This window comes from Monodelphis domestica, chromosome 3, assembly GCF_027887165.1.
Source record: "Monodelphis domestica isolate mMonDom1 chromosome 3, mMonDom1.pri, whole genome shotgun sequence".
Taxonomy (NCBI): Eukaryota; Metazoa; Chordata; class Mammalia; order Didelphimorphia; family Didelphidae; genus Monodelphis; species Monodelphis domestica.
Genome location: NC_077229.1, coordinates 402,758,324 through 402,780,102, shown reverse-complemented (window position 1 = coordinate 402,780,102; position 21,779 = coordinate 402,758,324). Strand labels below are relative to the sequence as shown.

Sequence of the window (21,779 nt, the reverse complement as noted above, 5' to 3'; positions counted from 1 at the left end):
CAAGACTGAAGCTTTCCCCCAAAGAAGCTACCAAGGAGAAGAAAGTCCCCGTATACATTAAAATATTTATAGCAGCACTTGTTGTGATAGTAAAGAATTGGAAACAAAGTAAATGTCCATCAACTGGGGAATGGATAAACAAATTGTGTCCATGAATGTAATGGAATATTATTGTGGCTGTAAGAAATTATGTATGTGATGAATACAGAGAAGGACAGAAAGATGTCCATGAACTTGAAGTAAAGTAAGCAGAATCAAGGAAACAATACTCACTGGAACCACAAGAGTGTAAATGGAAAGAACTGCACACCAACAAATCCTAAGTGAATTCAACAAAATTTTAAAGATCAAGTATGACTTGATTGAAGAGATATGAGAAGAAAAAACCAACCATCCCTTTGAAGAAGTGTCAAACATTGCCCAGGCATTAGACACAACACATGTTTTTGGATTTTTCCAATGTATCAATAAATTTGCTTATTTTTCTCCCCTCTTTAATAAAAATACAGTTTGTTATATAGGGTGACACTCTGAAAGGAGGAGAGGCAAGGATACTAGGGATATTTGTGATAATATAAGAAACAGAAGAGGGGAAGAAGCTACTTCACAGGGGGAAAAAATACAGATCAAGTTCTATTATTTTTCCTAAAGAGTTATAGCTGAATGGCGTTTAAGAAGCTTTAAAAAATCAGTAATTTTAAAAGCTTTGATACTACTTCCTAGAGTAGAAAAAGGAACTCTATATTAGAAAATCCACTTGATCAGTGATTTATTAGCAAGCTAAGGAACAAATAGGAGTGGCTGAACCACCCTGATCACTGTTCCACGGAGCTAAACAGGAAGAAATAAAGGATGGGAGAAAAATAAAAAAGAAGGAAAGGAGACTAAAAGAAGGTAAGGAAAATGAATCCCCCTCAATGTATATGTATATATACATTTATTTATAGTCATCCAGATGCAATATACATACATATATACTATATCATATATTCATATATGTTATTTGCCTAATCTGCATGTGTGTATATGATTATATATTTCTACATGTGTGTATACATGTGTCAATAAGCTGAAGAGCAAATAAGAATGGCTGAACAATCCCAATTTATGTGACATGTAGAATAATATAGATATAGCATACCATTATTTATGTATATACATCATAAGATAATAAATATATAACATATAGTATACATATATGTGACATAAAAATGGCAGAAGACTCAGATTAAGGGAATTTATTTTTTATTTGATCTCCTTTCTTATCTTTTTCCTTTCTTTCTTTTTTCTTTTCTTCCTCCCCCTTAGCTCTCTCTACTTTTATTCCCTTCTCTTTTTCTGTTTTCCTTTTATTCTCTCTCCTTTTCTCTTATTCTTCTTCCTTCTCTTCCTTATTTCTAGACAGTTTCTTCTGCCTTTTCTACCTCTTCTTCCTTGTAATTCTTTTGTTTTTCTCCATAGCCCTATCACTTTCTTATCCTACATTGTCATTATTGGACATACAGTTACTCTTTTTAACTTAATTGTTTTTATTGCACTTTAGACACTGAAATATTTTTTGTTTAATTTGTTTAATGCTAACTACAGGTAAACCATTTATGTGATACATCCGCTTATCTGGGAAAGCTCTGATTGGGTCAGCCTCAATTCTATAATGATTGATTTATTTCCAAAAAAATCTATCCATTTCCCTGATGCCATCTGGAGTCACCAAAGGTAACTTTCAAATGAATAGACAATCTAAGCCTCACAGAAGCAGAGGCAATATCCAAAATAGAATCAGAGACAAACTAGAAAAAATTAAAACAGTATGTAAGATATAAATCTTTAATCAACCTAAGGCTGAGCATTCCACTCAGTCTTCTGAGGTCACACAGCATCAGTTTGAAAATGGATTGATTTTCATTTTCCATTGAAAATAAAGCCAAAAAGGGGTTTCAAGTCTCTGGAGGAAACTGCAGCAGCTTCCATTATGAAATGGGGGAAAAATCACCATCATCAATTACACAGTGAAATGGAAAAAAAAAGTAGCCAAGGCGTATGAAGCTCTGCTATGAATTTGGGAACACTTAATGCTACCTTTTCCATAAATTCTAAGCTGTAAGAATGGGGGGAGGGGGGGAATTTGAGAGTTTTAAGGGAAAAAAAGAACATCTACATATTATAATTCCAAGTTTTAGGAATCCTGAGAACTTGCAGACACATAGATTGAACCAGAGGAAGTCTGATTAGGAACTTCCTCTCTAAAGTATCTGGAAAAGCTCAGACTAGCTTACTCCTTGGGCAAAGCTGATAGAGCAGTCTGGCATCTTCTGGTTTAGAAAACCTGAATTCTAATGCAAGACTGGAGTATGTGCTCCAGCCTAAGGCATGTAATATCTCTGGGTCATAGGATGTTTTAAAGTTCTCTGGTCTTGCCTTTCTACACTAAATGCATGCACAGGAGTGTGCATGCGCACATGGGTGTGTGTGTGTGTGTGTGTGTGTGTTTGTGTGTTTCTGGTTGATATGAAGGTCCTAGGTAGTTCTAGGTTGGCCCTGATGCTCTGAAAGACCCAGGAATCTTCCCACCTGGGATAAGCTCCACAAACTGCCTCTGGAGCAAATGGCATAAACATACCCCTGTTGAGGGCAGGTTGAAGGAAAGCAATGGAGAGGTAGCAAAGTAGCAATGGATATAGCACAAAGCTTGGAGTTGGGAGGATATGGGTTCAAATCTGGCCTCAAACACTTTTATTTTTATTTATTTTAAATTTTATTTGATTGATTAATTTAGAGTATTTTTCCAGGATTACAAAAATCGTGTTCCTTCCCTCCCTTCCCCCAACCCCCTGCCATAGCCGACACATAATTCCACTGGGTTTTACATGTGTCATTGTTCAAGACCTATTTCCATATTATTGATATTTGCACTAGAGTGATCATTTAGGGTTTATTACCCCAATCATATCCCCATTGACCCATGTGATCAAGCAGTTGTTTTTCTTCTGCTCAAACTTTTCTTACTGTGTGACCCTGGGCAAGTCACTTAACTCCAATCTCCTAACTCTTATTGCTCTAATGCTTTAAAACTGATATGTAGTAGTGATTCTGAGACAGAAGGTAAAGGTTTAAAATAAAATAAAAGATAGAAAGCAATGGCGGAGGAAGGGGAAAATGATTATGAAACCATCTCAGAATTGTTGACAGGGAAGTTTTTCTGCGGGTAGGGGAAGCTTATACTAATACAGGCACATGGTAGCTTCCTATTTAGCAAATTATCTCTACTAATTAAGTGCTAAATTTTGTTTTTTCTACATTGAAGGAGAAATACTTTTATCCCTCTCTATTACCATGCCATCCTATTACTCAGCCAGAGGTTATGGCAATTCTATCCCTTATTTCATATCCAAACTCCATAGTCCAGTATTTAAGATTTTTCTAGTTTATATTATACCATATTGATTATATGCTTAGATTATATACTACATACTTATATTACATTTCGAGATATATCCCTTAATACAGTCAGTTCTGTCTTTTGACTGTCTCCTTTTCATTCTCCCTTCTCTTCTACCTTGCATATGTTGTTTCCCTCGAAAATCTGCTTAAATCTCATCTCTCAAACTCCTCCTACATTCCAGCCAAATTAGCCTTCCTAATGCAGCCCACTTTGCTCTCTTGCCATCCCTGGAGTCGGTTACACCAAACATGGAAGGACTTGTCTAGTAACAGTTTCTTGTTTCTTGCACCTTGTATATGCTTCCCAAATGGCTCTCCTGAATACAGAGCTCACTGTCTTACTTCTTACTTACTAACCTTACTTCTTGAGACCATCTCGCCTCTGACCATCAACCTGGCTTTGTAGTTGCAGGTAGTCTGATCTTCCTGGTTTCTGATGAACAATTCTAGCTTTGATTTACTATCTTTCCTTTTCATTCAACAGTTCTCAATCTTTTTGGTGTTGGGACCCCTTTCGCACTCTTAAAAATTATTGAGGACCTCCCCAGCCCCCAGAAGTTTTATTTACACCAGTTAATATTCAATACATTAGAAAATAACATTTTAGTATTATTAACAAGACAGTGTTGATCTCAAAGTTGTCTGAGGGGATCCTGCCACCCCACTTTGAAAACTGGCTTTAGTTCATCTCTTTCAGACCAGAAGGCTTCATTTTCATTTCAACCATTTTCCTCTGTGATGGACAGTAGGTGGCAGCACCCTTTAAGATGGTGTGATGGCAAGTATAAATTTTAAAGTTGGGGAGCAAAGCTCTCTGGTGGGGGGACGGGGTGGGAAGAGAGATGGCTCATGGACTAGTCGCTGTTTATAGGTAAGGGCTGTGTGAACTTGATGTTTTGGGTCTCAGAAAGCATTTGCTGCTTTACTTGGCTCCTTGGTCTTTAATCAGTAGATATGAATAAAATGTAGCCCTTTTTTCAGGGTGGAAAATTTTGTATTGAACCCTTTTTCCTGTGAATGGTCATTGGTTGCCTACTCATGGAAAAAGTGAACAAACACAAGTTCTGAATGGACCTTTCATAGTGGTTTCATAACAATATTTTGATTTTTTTCCCATAGGAATGCAGATGTTTTCTTTAAGAAAAATTATCTAGGCATTTTGTTAAGATGGAAAAAGTTGAAACTTTTACTTAAGTTAGGGACTGTCTTCTCATAGGTCAGGGCACTATGAACACTCTGTTGGAATATTTAGGGTGTACTAAGCATCCCCCTCCTATCTCCTCCTCTCCGCCTATCATGGCAGTCTTGAAAATAGTATCAAACACTTACCAAGAGTTATTATTTATTGATATTATTTAATAATTTATACCCTGACTGAAGTAAAATGAATATAAGCATTCATTACATATTGCTTTACAATATAATGTTAAGATGTCATGGGGTGAGCTATTTTTCAGGCAAAAGCCACAAAAATGACATTTAATTTTACCTTTACTATGCTTTTATTTGAGTGTACTAAAAAGAAAAAGGGAGAGGTTGCTAAAGAAACTTATGCGACTACACAGGAAGCTCTCTAATGAACCTAGATGTTAAAAAAACATATAAAAATGACAGGAAGAGATTCTCCCTGAAAAGGCTGGCATGACCTATAAGACTAAGGACATCTAAAGCACTGAGTGGATTAAGGCTTGCAAAAAATAGTTAACGACAGAAAAGTCTTTAAAAACATGTTTACTGTAAGAACAATGATTTTTAAAAATAAAATATTTCAATAACATCTTCCAACTCTATAAAACAAATACTATTTTTCTTTTTTCCTCTCATAGCTCTGATCATATAGTTTTAATCACATAAAGTTTAAATATATTTAAAAGGTGACTGAAATATAAATACCCACTGGTTACCTTTAAAAAATGTATAATTTACTATGCTTATATATACATATATATATACATATATATATATGTATATATAAATAACTTCTAACATAGCAGAGATCCTGTGTACTATGAAGATAAAATTCCATAAAGGCAGAGGAAATATTTTATCTGAGCTTTTGATGAACTAAATTAAATGGAACTGAAGAGGGACTAAGAAAATTAGAACTAATAACACACCCATGCCCACAACTATATACACACATAAACACACATTGAATTAGTCTTTCTCCTCAGCTTCTAAAATCCTCTCTTCCTCTTTCTCCTTTCTGGTGCCTCCCTCCACCTCTCACACACATAAAGAATCAAGTCCGAGATCCCAGTGTAGAACAGAGGCTAGTTTAGACAGAAATGAAAAATAGAAGCATAAAGAAGGCTCACATTCTTTTTCTCCTCCCCACCTCTTCTTAATGCCACACATTCCCTACTTCTGCTCACAGGGATGCCCCATAGCATCAAAACAGCCTCAAGAAATGAACAAAAAAAATCCAAAAATACCATCCTGAGATAAGAACAGTTTAACTGAACATGTACTCACAGGAAAGACCGGAATACACACAAAGGTACAAAATTGCACAAATAGTCTTCACTGTATTTTCATGTCTTATTCCATTAATCAGCATACTGGTATCATCCAAGATATTCTCCTTGGGTTCTCTTCCTACATCCTCTCTCAGTGACCTCAATAGCAACCAGGGCTTAAATGATCATCCCTATGCAGGGCACTCCCAAATCTGTACTTCTAGTCAGAAGCTCTTTCCTAAGGCCCCATTCTGCACTGAACAATTGACTAATGCAAATCTCTGTCTGAATGTCCCCATAGACATTTCAACCTCAACATGCTCAAAAGAGAATTTTTTTCCTGTTCTAGACTCACATCTCCTTCCTATTCTGTAGAGGGTACCACTATCATTCCAGTTCCCTAGGTTAATAACCTCAGTCATGCTCAGACATTTCATGCTCACCCCCCTTATCTAGGTATCTGGTTTCATCAATTAAATCTTTTTCCTTTTATTAGTATGAACTTAACAAACATCAACAACATTGTCATACACAAATATAACAGAAAAAGAAACCTGCATTTAACATCATGAATCTCCACAATGTATGGCTTATTTTTCTTTTGCACATATGAATTTTTAGTATGACAATTTTAATATTGCCCTGCTCGTCTATGTCACCTTCTGAACTTCCTTCTGCTGACTTCTGTCTTTTTTTAGGTTATCCATTCTTTTCTTTTTTCTTTCCTTTCTTTATATGTTCTTTTCTCTCTATTCAAGACCTCATCCCAATTTAGTTCTTCATCACATTTCACTTAGTCAATTGAAATAATTTCCTCTTTGGTTTTCTTACTTGTAGTCTCTCCTCTCTAATTTATTTTACATGTAGCCAAGAAAATAATATTTCTAGTCATTCCTCTATTCAAGAACCATCACTGGTTCCCTGGTGCCATTAGGATAAAACTACAACCTCCCCCCACTCCTGGCATTTAAAGTCTTTTATCTACATCTTTCTGCACAAAACCAACCATGCTTAAAATAAAATTTGATAAGTCCAAAAAAATTTAGGAACATATAAAAAGTATACCTTGCTTTATGTTTTTAACTTGAGAACGAAGATCACTCACTTTGGATTCTTCAGTGACTACCAATTTATGTGACCCATAATTTTAGTAGCTAGATACACTTTTAGGTCTGATAACTCACAGATTCCAGTGAGAACTTTACAGGTATCCCTTCCACATCACCGGGATTAGGGGGCATGGATCCCCCATGATCTGAAAAATCCATATAAAAATTTTGGCCCTGCCTTCTTACCAGGAAATAAGTCTGATTTTTTTCCCTTTATTTTATGGGTGTTTATAATACCTGATTGTAAAATTTGGGTTAAGTATTTGGTCATAGGCTAAATGTAAGTCAATTTGAACATTTCTAGCCTTTCTATGTTGTCTGCTAGCTTTCATGTTCTTTTTGCAAACTTTAACTTTTTTACTTATTTTAACTTTAAAGAAGAAATTATGTATGTTTATGGTATTAAAATATAAAATGTTGGTATATAATACCACACATGTATTTTATGCATTTCTGAGTTTCTACACTTTTCCTGTGTTGTCTATTGGCCTTCATGTGATGTCTGTGGCTTCCACAACCTCCCCCAAAATTCTCACTTACTTTCTTATGCCAACTTTATATATATTGAAGCTTTGGTGGAAAAAGTTGCAATGTGGAAGAGGTGCCTTTATTCTATTCTTATATGGGATTGTAATTAAGTAAAATCTCACTGAACGGTGTAAGATGCTAGATATAAATTCAAAATAAAAATATGCAGTTTATATATTTATCAGCTAATATTATCTATCTAGTTATCTCTTCATCATGCCTATAAGCCACAGTTAACTCAAATGAGCCTGCTGACTAACCTGTCAGTAATTCAGCTGATTCCTATTCAACCTGTTTTTTTTAATTTCATTTAATTCCCTTATGTGTTCTAATTATCTGCCATTCTTCTCATGACTTCTCCAAATAAAGCAATACATTTTTACATTACCAATTAAAAGAAATAAAGCAAATCTCTTTAATATCAACAACATAAATCATTCTTCTCCCTATACTATCCTTTTAATTGCTTCATGAATGATTTTCTTAAAGATAAGATTCCAAAGAATCTTAGAAACTTAAATTAGAAGGGAATTCCCTTCAACCAAGTATTATTTTCAAGAAAGAACTTTTTCAAGTCAATAACCTACTTGAAATCATAAGAACAAAGAATATTTAGATTTGGAAACCCACTTGTAATTATTTTTATCTATCTCCCTTATTTTAAAGATGAGGAACCTGAAGTTGTGACTAAGTGAATCCTTTAAGGCCATACTAAAAGCTTAGTCTATATGGCAGTACTTTTAAATTTGTTGAATGTTTCTCAAAAACTTTCCTGAATTGGTAGAAAATGATGATAGAAAACACATGTCTGGAGTGCTTCACTGAGACATGCATTGGTGATCCATTTTGAGAAGAATGCAGTAAACACTATATAATATATTGTTTTATTTCATTGTAATCTTGTTTAGAAAAGAATGAGTTATTTTCATGACTAGATTCTGTGATCTTCCAGACCTAAACCTGTAACCAACATTAAAATAATGGCACATTTTTTTATTTATTTTTTAACCCTTACCTTCTGTCTTGGAGCCAATACACAATATTGTGTATTGTATATTGGCTCCAAGGCAGAAGAGTGGTAAGGGCTAGGCAATGGGGGTCAAGTGACTTGCCCAGGGACATACAGCTGGGAAGTGTCTGAGGCCAGATTTGAACATAGGACCTCCTGTCTCTAGGCCTGGCTCTCAATCCACTGAGCTACCCAGCTGCCCCCGGCACATTTTTTTAGACAGAGAAGAATTAAAAATTTAATTCAATAGTCATAATATGTACAGTGAAATATATATCTTATCTGTTCCTGAAGAACATGACCTCAGTGCCTGATGAGTTGGGAGCCATCCAAAAGGTATATAAGATGGTGGGCAGGCTCAAGACCTCATCAGAATTGAAGAAGCGAAGGGTATTTTGCCTGAAGACTTCTAGGAGAAATGATAACTATTTGCTAGTTTGGGGCTGGCATAAATTCTGTGCCAGAAAGAAGCAGCGGAGTAGGGATATGAATATCAAAATTTAGATCAGATCAATTTTTTTTTTTTTGGATTCTGGGCTGAACAGAAAGACATTTATAGCAGTCACATCCAAGATTTGGTCACATAGTCATTAATAATTGTTTAAAAATCTGCTACCAAAAAATTAAAGGTGTCACATTACAAACACATGAATTATTGAAATTGCAAGAAATAGAACTGCTCCAACATTCCATGGTGACTTGTTGGATCAATTTCAGAGGAAATTAAAGTGTGGGGAGATATTAGACTCAATGTGGCAGTTTCTAAGGTCCTGTCCAACTCTGAGATCTAGTGATTCTTAAAACATGATACGTTTCATTTATTCAGTATTCATAAAAATATAAAAGGTAATCTCCCACATTTGTACTGTGACATGCCTAGGGCAACATTACACAATAATTTTTTCTCAGTATATAAAAAGAAAGGTATTTGGCCTATACATTGCATGAAATACATAACCTCAGCATTCTCTTACCTTTGAACCAATGAGAGTATACAGCCATTGAATGGTTTCATTATGATTTATTACTCCATTCATCCCGTCTACATACAACATAATCTGGCCCAAAGCTATGGAAAGGAAAAAGAGACAAGGAGGCATTATGGTTTCTTGTAAAAAATATTTCTAATCTATGGATATCACAAATAAGCATTCATCAAATATCATGATATTAATCAAGAAATTTTCATTCCTTGAGCACTTATATTCAACATGTTCCAGGAAGGATTTAAGGAGAACTGATTAATGAGCTTTTGATATTGGCTGTACCTCATTGCCAGAAAAAGGGGCAGCAGAAGAGAGATGCATTCCCTGGCATCAGTTAGAGGAAATAAGTGTAGGGCAAAGTCCAGGATGAAAGCCAGAAGCCATGAAAGTTAAAGGAGCCAAGGTGAAAATGCTTGAAAGATTGTCATGTGAAAAAGGGATTAGACTTATTCTGTTAGGTCTCGAAGTGCAAAATGATAACCAGTGAGCAGAAGCTATAGGGAATAAAACTTCAGCTCAGTTGCTGAATAATTAGAGTCAGTCTCAAATTGAATAGGCTGTCTTTGGAAGGAGTTAAATCCTTGTCAGTGCAGGTAGACAAGTAGAGGCTGGAGGATGGTTTGGAGAAGATACTGTAGAGGATAGAAGATAGACCAGATGCCCAAAAATGTCCTGTTGGTCTCTCCATTTCTATGATTTGGTGAAAGTAGGCATTGGAGTTAAAGTAAATATCCAAGACAAGGAAAAGAAGTTTCAAGGTCAACAGAACAGAGCCCAAGACTATTATGAATTTACTGCTCTTTCTTCTTCCTTTTCCTTTTTCTGAGACTAACACCAGACAGTAACTGAGCTTCTTAATTAAAACAAAGACGCTTTTGTAATCTGAGAGCTTTGACAATAAAAATACTGATTTTTGATAGCTGTATAGCTTAAGTCTTGGAAGAAAAACATTAGAAACTCCATTTGTGGATGGATGGATGGATGGATGGATGGATGGATGGATGGATGGATGGATGGATGGATGCAAACATCTATATACAATCTACACACAAACATATATACTTATACACAACATGCAGGTATGCATATGTGTCTATATATATACATATTCATACACATGCATATACATTAAATTTTTTTTCCTTTTCTGTAATTACATCAGTGTAAAGAAACTCCTTTCTCTGATTCAGGATAGTAACTCAAGTGTAACGTAAAAAGTCTTGGCTGCCTAAGCCAATGAAAAGTTAAACAATTTGATTGTGGTCATATAGTATATTTCAGAGGCAAGACTGGACCCAAAGGGCATCCCTCTTACCCACTCTCTCTCTCCTGCATTATATGTGTGTGTGTATGGATGGTATACTATATGGATGTGTATACTATATATGTATATATGTGTGTAAATATATATATATATCTTTATATATATATATATCGATTTACATGCAAATATAGAAATACTGTACTCTTTAGCCAATCTTATCATGTTGCCTCAACAACCAAAGGAGCCAGATTATCTTCACCTAAAGAATATATAATTGAATCAAGTCATTTGATTGTCAACTTAAACTGGGTTACTCAAGCCTCTGTTTCACCTTTAGCATCTAGTTGCAGAGATTTCTACCCTTAGGATGCTATACTTTAGCCTTTGCAGAACTAAAGCAAAATGAAACTAAAAACCATGGATGGACAAATAGATCGATGATATGAGGATGACTTATGGGTCAATTCAGACCAAGAACAAATCTCTAGGATCAGTCTGAACTCCAACTGGCCTCTGGAGACTTGACCAGAATTAATGAAGCATTTAGGGTTAAAGGAGAACAATTGAGTACTTATTCCATCATTCTCCTGACTGAATAAATTTCTCACCAATTTCTATCACATCCCATTCCAAAATAGTTATTTTATTTCTTTTTTTTTAACCCTTATCTTTAGTCTTAGAATTGATATTAGGTATCAGTTCCAAGGTAGAAGAGTGGCAAGGGCTAGGCATTGGGTGTTAAGTGACTTGACCAGGGTGACACAGTTAGGAAGAATCTAAGATCAGATTTTAACCCATCTTGAGTTCTGGCTCTTTAACTACTGAACCACCTAGCTGTCCCAAAAATAGTTATTTTCCAATAAACTAGACATAAAATAGTTTTAACACTCCATTACACTCAATATAAAGAGAAAGAATATAGAAAAGGATCAAAGAATAGCAATATTTATTTACCCAATTAGACAAATATTTACTGAGTTTTTCTGTCTTATAAATGTTGCCCTGAGACCAGGAAGACACAAAATTTAAGCAAGGCATAGTTTCTGCCCTCACAAGTTTACAGATCAGTAGAGGGGTAAGTAAGCTACAAACATAGCTAAGTGTAAATTAACAATTATGTTAGATGGGCATATTAGATAGGAATGTTTTGAAAGATCAGAGATAGAAAGGACTTCAGAAGGTTATTTAGTACTACTCCATTTTGTCCATAAGGATACTGAGGCACAGAGAGGAAGGGACTTGCTCAAAGTCTCTCAGTCAGTAAGTGGCACAGCTGGGAACTGAACTTTTGCTAAATCCAGAGCTCCTTCCACTGTACCACTCAAACAAAGGGCCTGTGGGAAGCTTGTTTCATGGAGAGACAGAAACATCGAATTTGGGTTATAAATGATGGATTCAAGAGGCAAAGAGAGGGAGGGACACTGCAGGCATAAGAAGCAGCACAGATCTAGAAATGTGCAAGGTATACTCAGGAAACACAATTAGCATTTCTCCAATACCTGCTGTATGCAGGACAATGAACTAGGTAATGAAGGTAAAAGAAAGGCAAAAGAAGGGGTGAGGGGAGCCTATGCTCTTAAGGAGCTCACAGTCTAATGGGATAGACAATATGCAAATGACTGTTTGGAAACAAGATCCATACTGGACAATTTGTAGATATCAACAGAGGCACTAAGACTAAGATGGAATATGAAAGGCTTCCTGCAGAAGGTGGACTCTGGCTAAGACTTAGGGAAGGGAGGAGGCAGAGATGAGGAGTCCTAGTTTAGTTAGAATAGGAGAGAGGGAGAGCATAGACTTGATTGTTTTGGTATAGAGAAATCTCAGATAAGGGAGTCTCTGGTGACCGGCAGGAGAAACCATGACAATGGAACAGCCCAAATGGCAGATTGTTTAAGAGCAGTGTGGTATCCCTGACAAGCAGCATAGTGTGTGTATGTGGGGTATGAAAGAGGATCAAAGGTCCTTCAGTTAATAAGACAATGGTGGCACAAGACATTCAAAATATTTGTGTGCCTGACAGTTGGAATTCCCCTTTCTGAGAACCCTCCTATCTTTAAACTCTGGAAGTGGGGATCCAGAGGTTCACCTTGTTCTAGCTGTGTATCTGCTGATGAAAAAAGCAGGGAGGCTCCCTTGACAAGAGCTTGGAAGAGAAAAAAAATAAGTTTAATTAGTGTGTCTATTTTAATGTGCCAGAAATTATCTGATCTGAGGAGAGGAAGTCAAACTAGTCAATATTTCAAATAGACAGTCAATTCTTCTTGGTTCCACAAGGAAAACTCCAGTTCAAACAAACTGGCCAAAATTTCACTTTTAACTGGAATGCTTAATCATGTGTAGAAATTATCTCGGAGAAAAATTCAACCAAAGATATTTTATTAAAGAACAATCTAAAAACATTTCAATATCTTTTTGGTGCAAAGGACTTGGCTCTTGAATAGGGCAAGATCAAACCAAGATAAGATCAGCAAATAGTTCTGCTTTATGGAATTCTTTGGATGAGAGCAAAGAGATCAACAATGAATCTGGAACTAATGTGAAATAAACAACACGTATGTCTGTGACATTTTAAAATAACACATGTATGTATGTTTTAAAATCAGTGACAGCTAGAACTTTTTTTTGAAACAGAGTGAGGGGTGAGGAAAAGAGGAGATCAGTGCAATCACTTATCTGTGGGTGCATTTTTTAAAAAACCCTTGCCTTCAGTTCTAGGATCAATATGATATATGAGTTCCAAGGCAGGAGAGTGGAAAAGGCTAGGCAGTGGGAGTTCAGGGACTTGCCCAGGGTCACAGAGACAGTGTCTGAATCCAGATTTGAACCCAGCACCTTGTGTTGTCAGGTTTGGCTTGCTATTCACTGAGCCACCTAGTTATTTGCATGGATGCTTTTAATTCTGCTTTCCCATTTAAGAGTAGATGAAACTCTTCCAGAGAACTTTTCCCACTGCCTTACTTTTTCCTCCTATTTAATTCAGATGTGGAATTCTCAGTGTGGAAATTCCCTCTGCCAAAGCAGATTTAGCAACAACTCTGTAATACACACTCTCTGAGGTGCCTAGCACCCTGAGAAACAAAGCAACTTGTCCGAGGTCTCACAGCTAGTTATGTGTCTGTATCTAGACTTAAATTCAGTTCTTCTTATCTCTACTACCCCTTTTTTCTGTGTGTGTGTGTGTGCATATATGTGTGTATGCACATATGCAAATGTTCATATGGATATGTGAGGTGTGCGTGTGTACACATATATATGTGTTTGTATGTATATGTGGGCACCTGTACATGTGCGTTGTGAGTTTATGTGTATACTGTAACTAGACATGTATATTTACATATACATATACCTTTATAAACATGATTTCTAGTGTTCCAGTGAAGAGTAAGTAGATTCTTAATAAATGTTTAGTAATTGATTGATGACTATCTTTGAATTTTGTTCCCCAATTAGATTTAGGAAATAGGAAGGCAAGAACTTTAATCTAGATTGTTTTTATCTACTCCAGAGCTATGCACAAAGGAGGAGTATAGTAAATGATTGTCACTCTGGAACTTAGTTTCTTTTAGGTGCTTGTAGCCGCCTCACCCTGAAACAGCCCTCTTCACCGTGGCCCCCTTCTCCCATTGCTGAATTCCTCTCTGGGCTCCATTTTGGGAGAGAGGTCCAGGCTGGCCCCTCTTCATTCCTATCCCACATCTGCTTCAGACACTCTGCACATTGCCATCATGTCCCCAAGTGGGTGCCTCCTCCGGATTATTTTCAGCTCCCTTTTATATGTTACCTTCTCCCATTAAGCTGTAAGTTCTTTGAGAGCAATGACTGCCTTGTTTTTTTTTTTGCTTTATTTTGTATCTCAAGTGTTTACACTAATTCTTTGTATCCTCACAACCACTCTGTGAGGTAGAATCTATTATTATCCTTGTTTAATAGATGAGAAGAAAACTGAGGCAGGGAGAGGTGAAGTGATTTGCCTAAGGTCACCCACTTAGTGTCTGAAGCAGGATTCAAACTCAGATCTTCCAGATTCCAAGGCTCACTTTCTATCTACTACACCAGTCCTGGTTGGTAAATCTTTCATGGGTTTGAGTGCCCAGAGGGCAAATTCAAGCTGTCTGTGAGCCCCAGATTACCAGAGAGAGTTGAAGGATAATGTTCTTGCTTTGGGAGACTGGACAGAGGAGAGGAGTATGCAAGAAATATCCTCGGAGGCTGGGAAGAAGGGGAAAGGAGCAGTTCCCGAGTGCCAACTCTACACGCGTGCCATGTAAGATGTATTCTGGCTCACTCATTGGTTCTAAGCTCAAAAAGCAATTGTATATTGAACAACCTTGACAAGTTGGCTAACAATGTACCTACAGATATCATTTACAATCATCTTTGCAAAGTCAGTAAATAATGTTAGATAAGATACTCCTATATGTATATTAAAAATTAGGGAGCAACTTTGTAGCTCAGCAGATTGAGAGCCAGGCCTAAAGATGGGAGACTCTAGGTTCAAATCTGAAAACGCTCCCTATCTGTGTAACTTTGGTAAGTCACTGAATCCACACTGCCTTGAATCCAATATACAGTATTGATTTGAAGAGGGAAGGGAAGGGTTTTTAAGAAAGAAAACTATTCAGACCATTCTGACACATGTACATATTTCACATATATACATACATGTTCACAATGTATCTTTGCAGTATTTTCTGCAGGGAGCCAAAATCTCCAGCAAACATCCTATTTTTGTAGCTTTTATTCCATCTATAGTTGTTATTGAATTTATATATTCACACACAGGTGTACAGGTAGACAACCTATTAGCATTAATGGCTTGTGGGAAAAGATGACTGTAGGAGAAATAACTTGCAAGGAGCAGTTAATTCCATAGCAACAAGATTATAAGTGCAAGATGCATTTGGGACAGCCAAATTTCAGACTATAAAAGCTTTAAAATCTGTTTTCATAGAGACTTGAGTTAATAAAAAGCACTGATCTGGGTAGCTGGGGTGGACCTGCTTAATGAATTAACATAAGATTGTGCAAAGACCTTGGGTGAGGAAATTGGGGGAAGGCAGGTAGGTGGGGTATCCTAGGGCTACATCTATCTCTATTTTGCAGTGCAGGGTTCATAAAAAAATGTCACTTATGTAAGGTGTTCCATCCAGTTCTGACTTAATCTCACCAACAAAATGAAATTAAAGGATTTTATTTTAATGAAGTCAGTTGCTACTGATTCAGAGCAGTTTGATTCTTGTTTTAATTTTAAAGCCATCCTAACTGACAGTTTTGTCCTGAAACTCTCCAAAGGAAAGTATTTCCTCAGGTCAAACTTACTAAAGACACATGGTGGAACCTGGCGGATTCAAGGCTACTAACCTGGACTGATCACTCACATGAATAAACACTTGGAGTCTCCTTAACTAAAAACATAAAGACAATTTTTAAAAAAGGAAAAGATAAGCAGAAGTCAAAAATCTCAGTAGGAAAACCAAGCCCTAGAAGCTATGGAAAGGAATAGTAGGGAAGCAGAGAAGAAAAATGAGCACTAGGGCCCTGGAGTTATTTCTCTGTTATCTATCTGGGAGGAGAACTTACTGCAAATGTCATTAAGATTTTAAAAGAATGTAAGATTAGGGATAATATATAAGCCTTATCAGAAGCTTTAACAATGCCTCAATGAGAAAGAACCATGTTAGTGAGTGCATATTAATGAATTGCAGGTGGGGCAGCCAAAAGTATACTGACCTGCCAGTTTAGGTGGCATAGGTTTAAGTTGCCACAAGAACACCAACTTTATAATCCTGGATGAGCCACTCAACTGCTGAGTGTCTGCCACCATATAAATTCCATGGAGGTCAATGGAGGTCGTCATGGCAGCCAGTGGCACAATGGAAAAAGTGCTGGGCTCAGAAACTCAGTTGAGAAAACCTGAGTTCAAATTTAATCTGACACTTAACTGTGTGGCTTTTTGAGAAAGTCAGTTAATCTCTATTTGCCTTGGTTTCCACAACTATAAAATGGGGATAATAATAGCATCTACTCAGGGCTGATGGGATGATTAAATAAGATAAAAATTTTGTAAAATACTTCCATTGTAAGTATAATAGAAATGTTTATTCTCTCTCCATTATGGCAAGAGGCACTCTTCACTCAAGAAGACTCTGCCTGAGCCAAGAGAATGAGGACTACTACCATAAACTTAATACTCACTTGTGACAACTTGAAGTCATGCTTTTGAAGTAATTTGTCTCTAAAAACTTACCATGTTCTTAAACTATGACCTGAACATTGCTACTTCTTAGAACCTGTGGATTTCTGTCACTGATCTTGCTTTTGCTTTTGTCCAGTCAGTTCTTCAAAATGGCTCATTACCCAACACACACCCTGCTCCTCATTTCTTCCATATCTGTTAGTATTTCTTCTTTTCTTCCTATTCCTCAAGCAGAAGTGTTTGTTCCCTCTAACCCTACTCAGCTATAGTTCTCCACCTCATCAAATGATAACCTATTTCTACACTACCAATCAGAACAGAAAGATGTAGACCACTATTGGAGGAGAATCTCTCTGGGGAGTGGCATAGGAGAGGGACCAGGGAGGGGAAATGGCTCAAAGGGTGCCTTGAAAAGACACCAGAAAAAGGACCTCTTCCCCTGGCCAAACAAAGATATTTTTTAACTCTAGCCTCAGGAGTTGTTCTCTGAGCATATCCAGTGGTATTCTTCATACTGTTTATGAAGTCAGATCTTATTTGGCAAATAGCCATTGGCTACTCAAACTCCCAGGGCTCTCTGAAGGAGCTATGGGAAGCTTTCAGTGGCTTACTCAAGTTTTAAATGATAGAGATGAATCTGCCAGACTGAACAAAGAGGAAACTCTGTAGTGGAGCATGCCAGCCAGTAATGACAAACTCTGAGAGAACAGTTTAATGAGGATTTGGACAGATCATGTCCAGAATGAGCTATGGAGAATCAAGTCATCAGACATTCTCCTAGGATTCATAGTGTATCATCATAAAGAAGACCTGCCTAAATTCCCAGTCAATATGATGACAGACCTTGGAGAGTGACATCCTGAATAAACTCATTCAATTACAACAGGGGTGGGGAAAACTTCCACCAAATCAACATCAGCAGAAGAAGCTCAGTGCATCATTGCTAAGGCATGTTTACATAGTAGTTCACTGAGATGCCCCAGAGACATCTGTCCAGCCAGTGTCCAAGATGGGTAGGGAAACCACAAGTGTCTGTGATAATAGGAATTTTGTCAATGGAACAAAACCTTCCATCTATTTCTCACTTATCTAGAAAACCAGTTTACTTATTCCTGTCCCTTCATATGAAATGACTGGAAGAGAAGGTACTAGTCATAGCTTTGGAGTTGGAGGTCACAATAGTCCAACCCCTTAATTTTTACATATGAAGAAACTAAGGTCCAGAGAATTTAACTTGCCTGAGAGCATCTAACTACTAAGTGGAATTTGAACCCAAGTCCTCTGATTCCAAAATCAGCAATTTATCGTGCTGCCTCTCATGGATTTGTGAAGTATGAGACACCACCAAAGAAGTCAACCATGACTACTTGGGACTTCCTCTACTACCACCACCTTTTCTTCCCCCAAAATGCTAGTGGCATTATGACTGAATGAAGAAAGTGGAAGTAGAGACCCCTACTTACTGCTCCATTTAATCAGCACTACAGAAAATAATATTTTAAGCCAAGTGTGAGAAATACAGGAAATACTTTATCCTGTATGTCATTTGATTCTATGTATCTAGCTCTCTCACAGCCTAGGTGATTGGTCTAATATTATCTTATCATTGAGGAGACATGGGGTAGTTATATTCCCTCCTACCTATTGCCAACAGAACTATAAAGAGCAGAGATTACTCTATGAGTCTCCTCCTACCTCCAACACTGGAACTGTACAGCTCACTGGGTACCAGGTATTCTAATCCCCTTGAATTGATGTCCTCAGGTCTAAAACCCCCACTGAACAAGAATTTCTGGGAGAGAAAATAATACCTTTGAAAACAACTCATCCATCCTCTCCATCTCCCCTTCTAGCATCTTTTAATAGAAAAAAAGAATGAGGAAATAGATCTCTTCCATGACAATCTGCTTCAGTGGCAACAGAGTATGGGAATATTATACTCCCCTCTCCCCGCCATCTCTGACCTTTTGGATGTGCAACATCAGAATATGATCTTCCTTGAAATAGATCCACAGTGACCCTACGTGTAATCCTTTTCAGATTTAGGAGGGTAACATAAGTACAAGATAGTATTTCAGGCTTGTCTGGAACAATCTGAGGACAATGTCAGGTTATGAAGGTTGTACAGCATCAGAGGGGGTGAATGGCGAGTGCAAATGGACTCAGGGAAGTTGGAAGCAGGGCAACCAAAGGGTAGTGTATGATCACTGAGGACCTCTAGCTATTTCTGGAGATCCCACTACTGCTCCTTTACTCCCATGCATTTCTGCCCTACCTGTACTTCTCATAGACCTTCTCCAGTATTTGACTTTTCTTGGGATGCCCTGCCTTCAAGGAGGAGTTTAAGAAACTGGAAAGACAGCTCACTATGGCCTCACTAGCAATACACTCAGACTGAGACAAGGCCTATCCTGTGGAAAGAGAAGCTCCTTTTCATTATCAGCAGATGCTGTTCTTCCCACGCAGCCACTTCATGCAGCTACTTCAGACTGTGTATTTTTCCATGGAAGCTTTCAATTGCTTAAGAAAAAAAAATCTATTCTTTAAATTTATATGGAGAAAAAAGTATCATGGAGGAAGCTTAGTTTCATCATCTGAGGAATCCTAAGCAGATCACAAAAACCTAACTTCCCTGCAAGAGGCCAGAAACCCTACCTGTGTGACAGATAAAGAAGCCACAGCTCTGCACCTGGTTTAATTTCTCTGAAGTCCTAGGCAACTGCAGCCAGTACTAACTAATGAATTCTCCAGCATCCTTTGAAGCTCGATTCTAATACCACTATCTCCACTCCATCTTCTTTTGTCTCTCACTCAAGACTTCACATAGCAGGCTGAACAGGGCTGATGCAGAACTGGCAATCTCATCCCATAGTTATCTGTACATGTGACACTGTCCACCCCCACCCCCCATTATCCTGTGACTATAAACACAATAAAACAATGAATGCAGGGACAAGACATCTAGATTGTCTGTTTCCCCCAGGCCCAAGCACAGAGCTCTGCCCAGGCTAGGAATTTAACAAACACTTGCTCTTCCACTGAATTTAAATGTGGACTAAAGAATACAGTTGGTTGGATCTAAAAGCTGGTTAAACAGTCAGACCAGTAGACAGCTGATTCATAGTCAATAAAGCCATTCTGAAAAGTGTCCTATTGAAGGGCCTACTTAAATATTTCATAAATAGCTTGGATATAAGCTTAGGTGGGTGGATAGCAAATCTGCAGATATTTCAAAGACAAAGAGATAGTTAATATCCCAAATGGCAGAAAACAGGTTCAAGATTATAATAACTTATATTTACATAGTGCTTTCGAGTTTACACAATGTTTCACATGTGTTACCTCATTTGAACCTTGAAGTAACCCTGTAAGGCAGGTGTTATTTATTATCCTCATTTTATAAATAATTATATTATCTCTATCTATATCTAGGTACTACAGATTATCCTTAATTTATAGAACCTGAGACTTTGGGAAGTTTGTAAATGTCAGGAATGGAATCTGTTGTTGATTTTTTAAAACCTTTACCTTCCGTCTTAGATTCAGTACAAGTATCAGTTCCAGGGCAGAAGAGCAGTAAGGGCTAGACAGTTGGAGCTAAGTGACCTGCCCAGGGTCTCACAATGAGGAAGTGCCTGAGGCTAGGTTTAAACCAAGGACCTCTGGTCTCCAGTCCTGCTTCACTGTCCCCTGAACCACCTAGATGCCCCAGGAATAGAACCTGACCCCAAGGCTGACTAGCCTAACCCTCTCACCACTATGCCATGTTGCCTAACTCTGGCCTCATTGAACTCAAGACCAAGAGACCCAAGATGATGGGCAAAAACAAGGTGGCATTTAAAATCCTGCCTTCACTCTCAACACATTAACTATAAAGATATAAATTGGGGGAAATTGGCTAGAGGGGGTGTTGGTTGACCATGAAGTCAGTGTGTATGAATAGTGTGAAGCAGCTAATATAAGGGGAGGCTAGCTGGACACTTCCTAGCTTTGTGACCATCACAAATCACAAACTCAACTGCCAAGCCCTTACCACTCTTCTGCCCTAGATCAATACTTGCTATCAGTTCTAAGACTGAAGGACAGGATTTAAAAAAATATATTAAAACCTAATACAAATTTAAGCTGTTAAGAGCTTGTTATTTTTTAAAAATCATACCATCCTGATTAAAGGGGAAAAAACCCTGTCTCTCTGTCTGTCTGTCTGTCTGTCTATCTCTCTGTCTCTGTTTCTCTTTTTCTCCTCCTTTCTGACTCCCTCTCTCCCTGGCCCCATAGATTCAGGTCATAATGTTTCTACCTCCAAAACATGACTCACTTATACCCCTTTATTCTTCTCACATCCTGACCACATCCAGAAAAGTTCTCATAACTTCTATCAAACAGCTCCTTAATTGGTCTCCCTTCCTTGTCTCTTACCACTCCAGTCCCTCCTACACAGTTTCCCAAATAATTTTCTTTAACTCACCTGCTCATAGGACTCCCCTATCCAATCAATTCCAGTTGGCTCCCTTATTGCCTCTAGGATAAAATATAAAATTCTCTGTACAGCTTTAAAAACATTTTTAAAAAATTAAAGCCTGGCTCCAAGCTATCTTTCTAGCCTCACTAGATATGACTCCCTTAAGTTTCTGCAGTCTCAAACTCAATCAGACTGACTTTCTCTCTGGTCTTTATGCATACTACTCCCATCTCTCATCTTTCCTGTGCCTACAACACATTCCTCTCCAGGCTCCTTACTTCTGCTTCCTAAAATCCCTTTTCTTCATGATGCAGATCAGACA

At 37.5% G+C, this 21,779-nt stretch overlaps 1 protein-coding gene across 14 annotated transcripts in view; it reads right to left on the bottom strand.

Moving 5' to 3' along the window:
• The window catches only part of FHOD3 (formin homology 2 domain containing 3), a 719,587-nt gene that overhangs the window by 270,042 nt on the left and 427,766 nt on the right, over window positions 1-21,779 (bottom strand). For all 14 annotated transcript variants that reach the window (XM_007486745.3, XM_007486741.3, XM_007486739.3 and 11 more), the window contains exon 6: window positions 9,521-9,615. In XM_007486745.3, coding sequence (XP_007486807.2) covers window positions 9,521-9,615 — 95 coding nt within the window. The remainder of the gene's footprint in view (window positions 1-9,520; window positions 9,616-21,779) is intronic.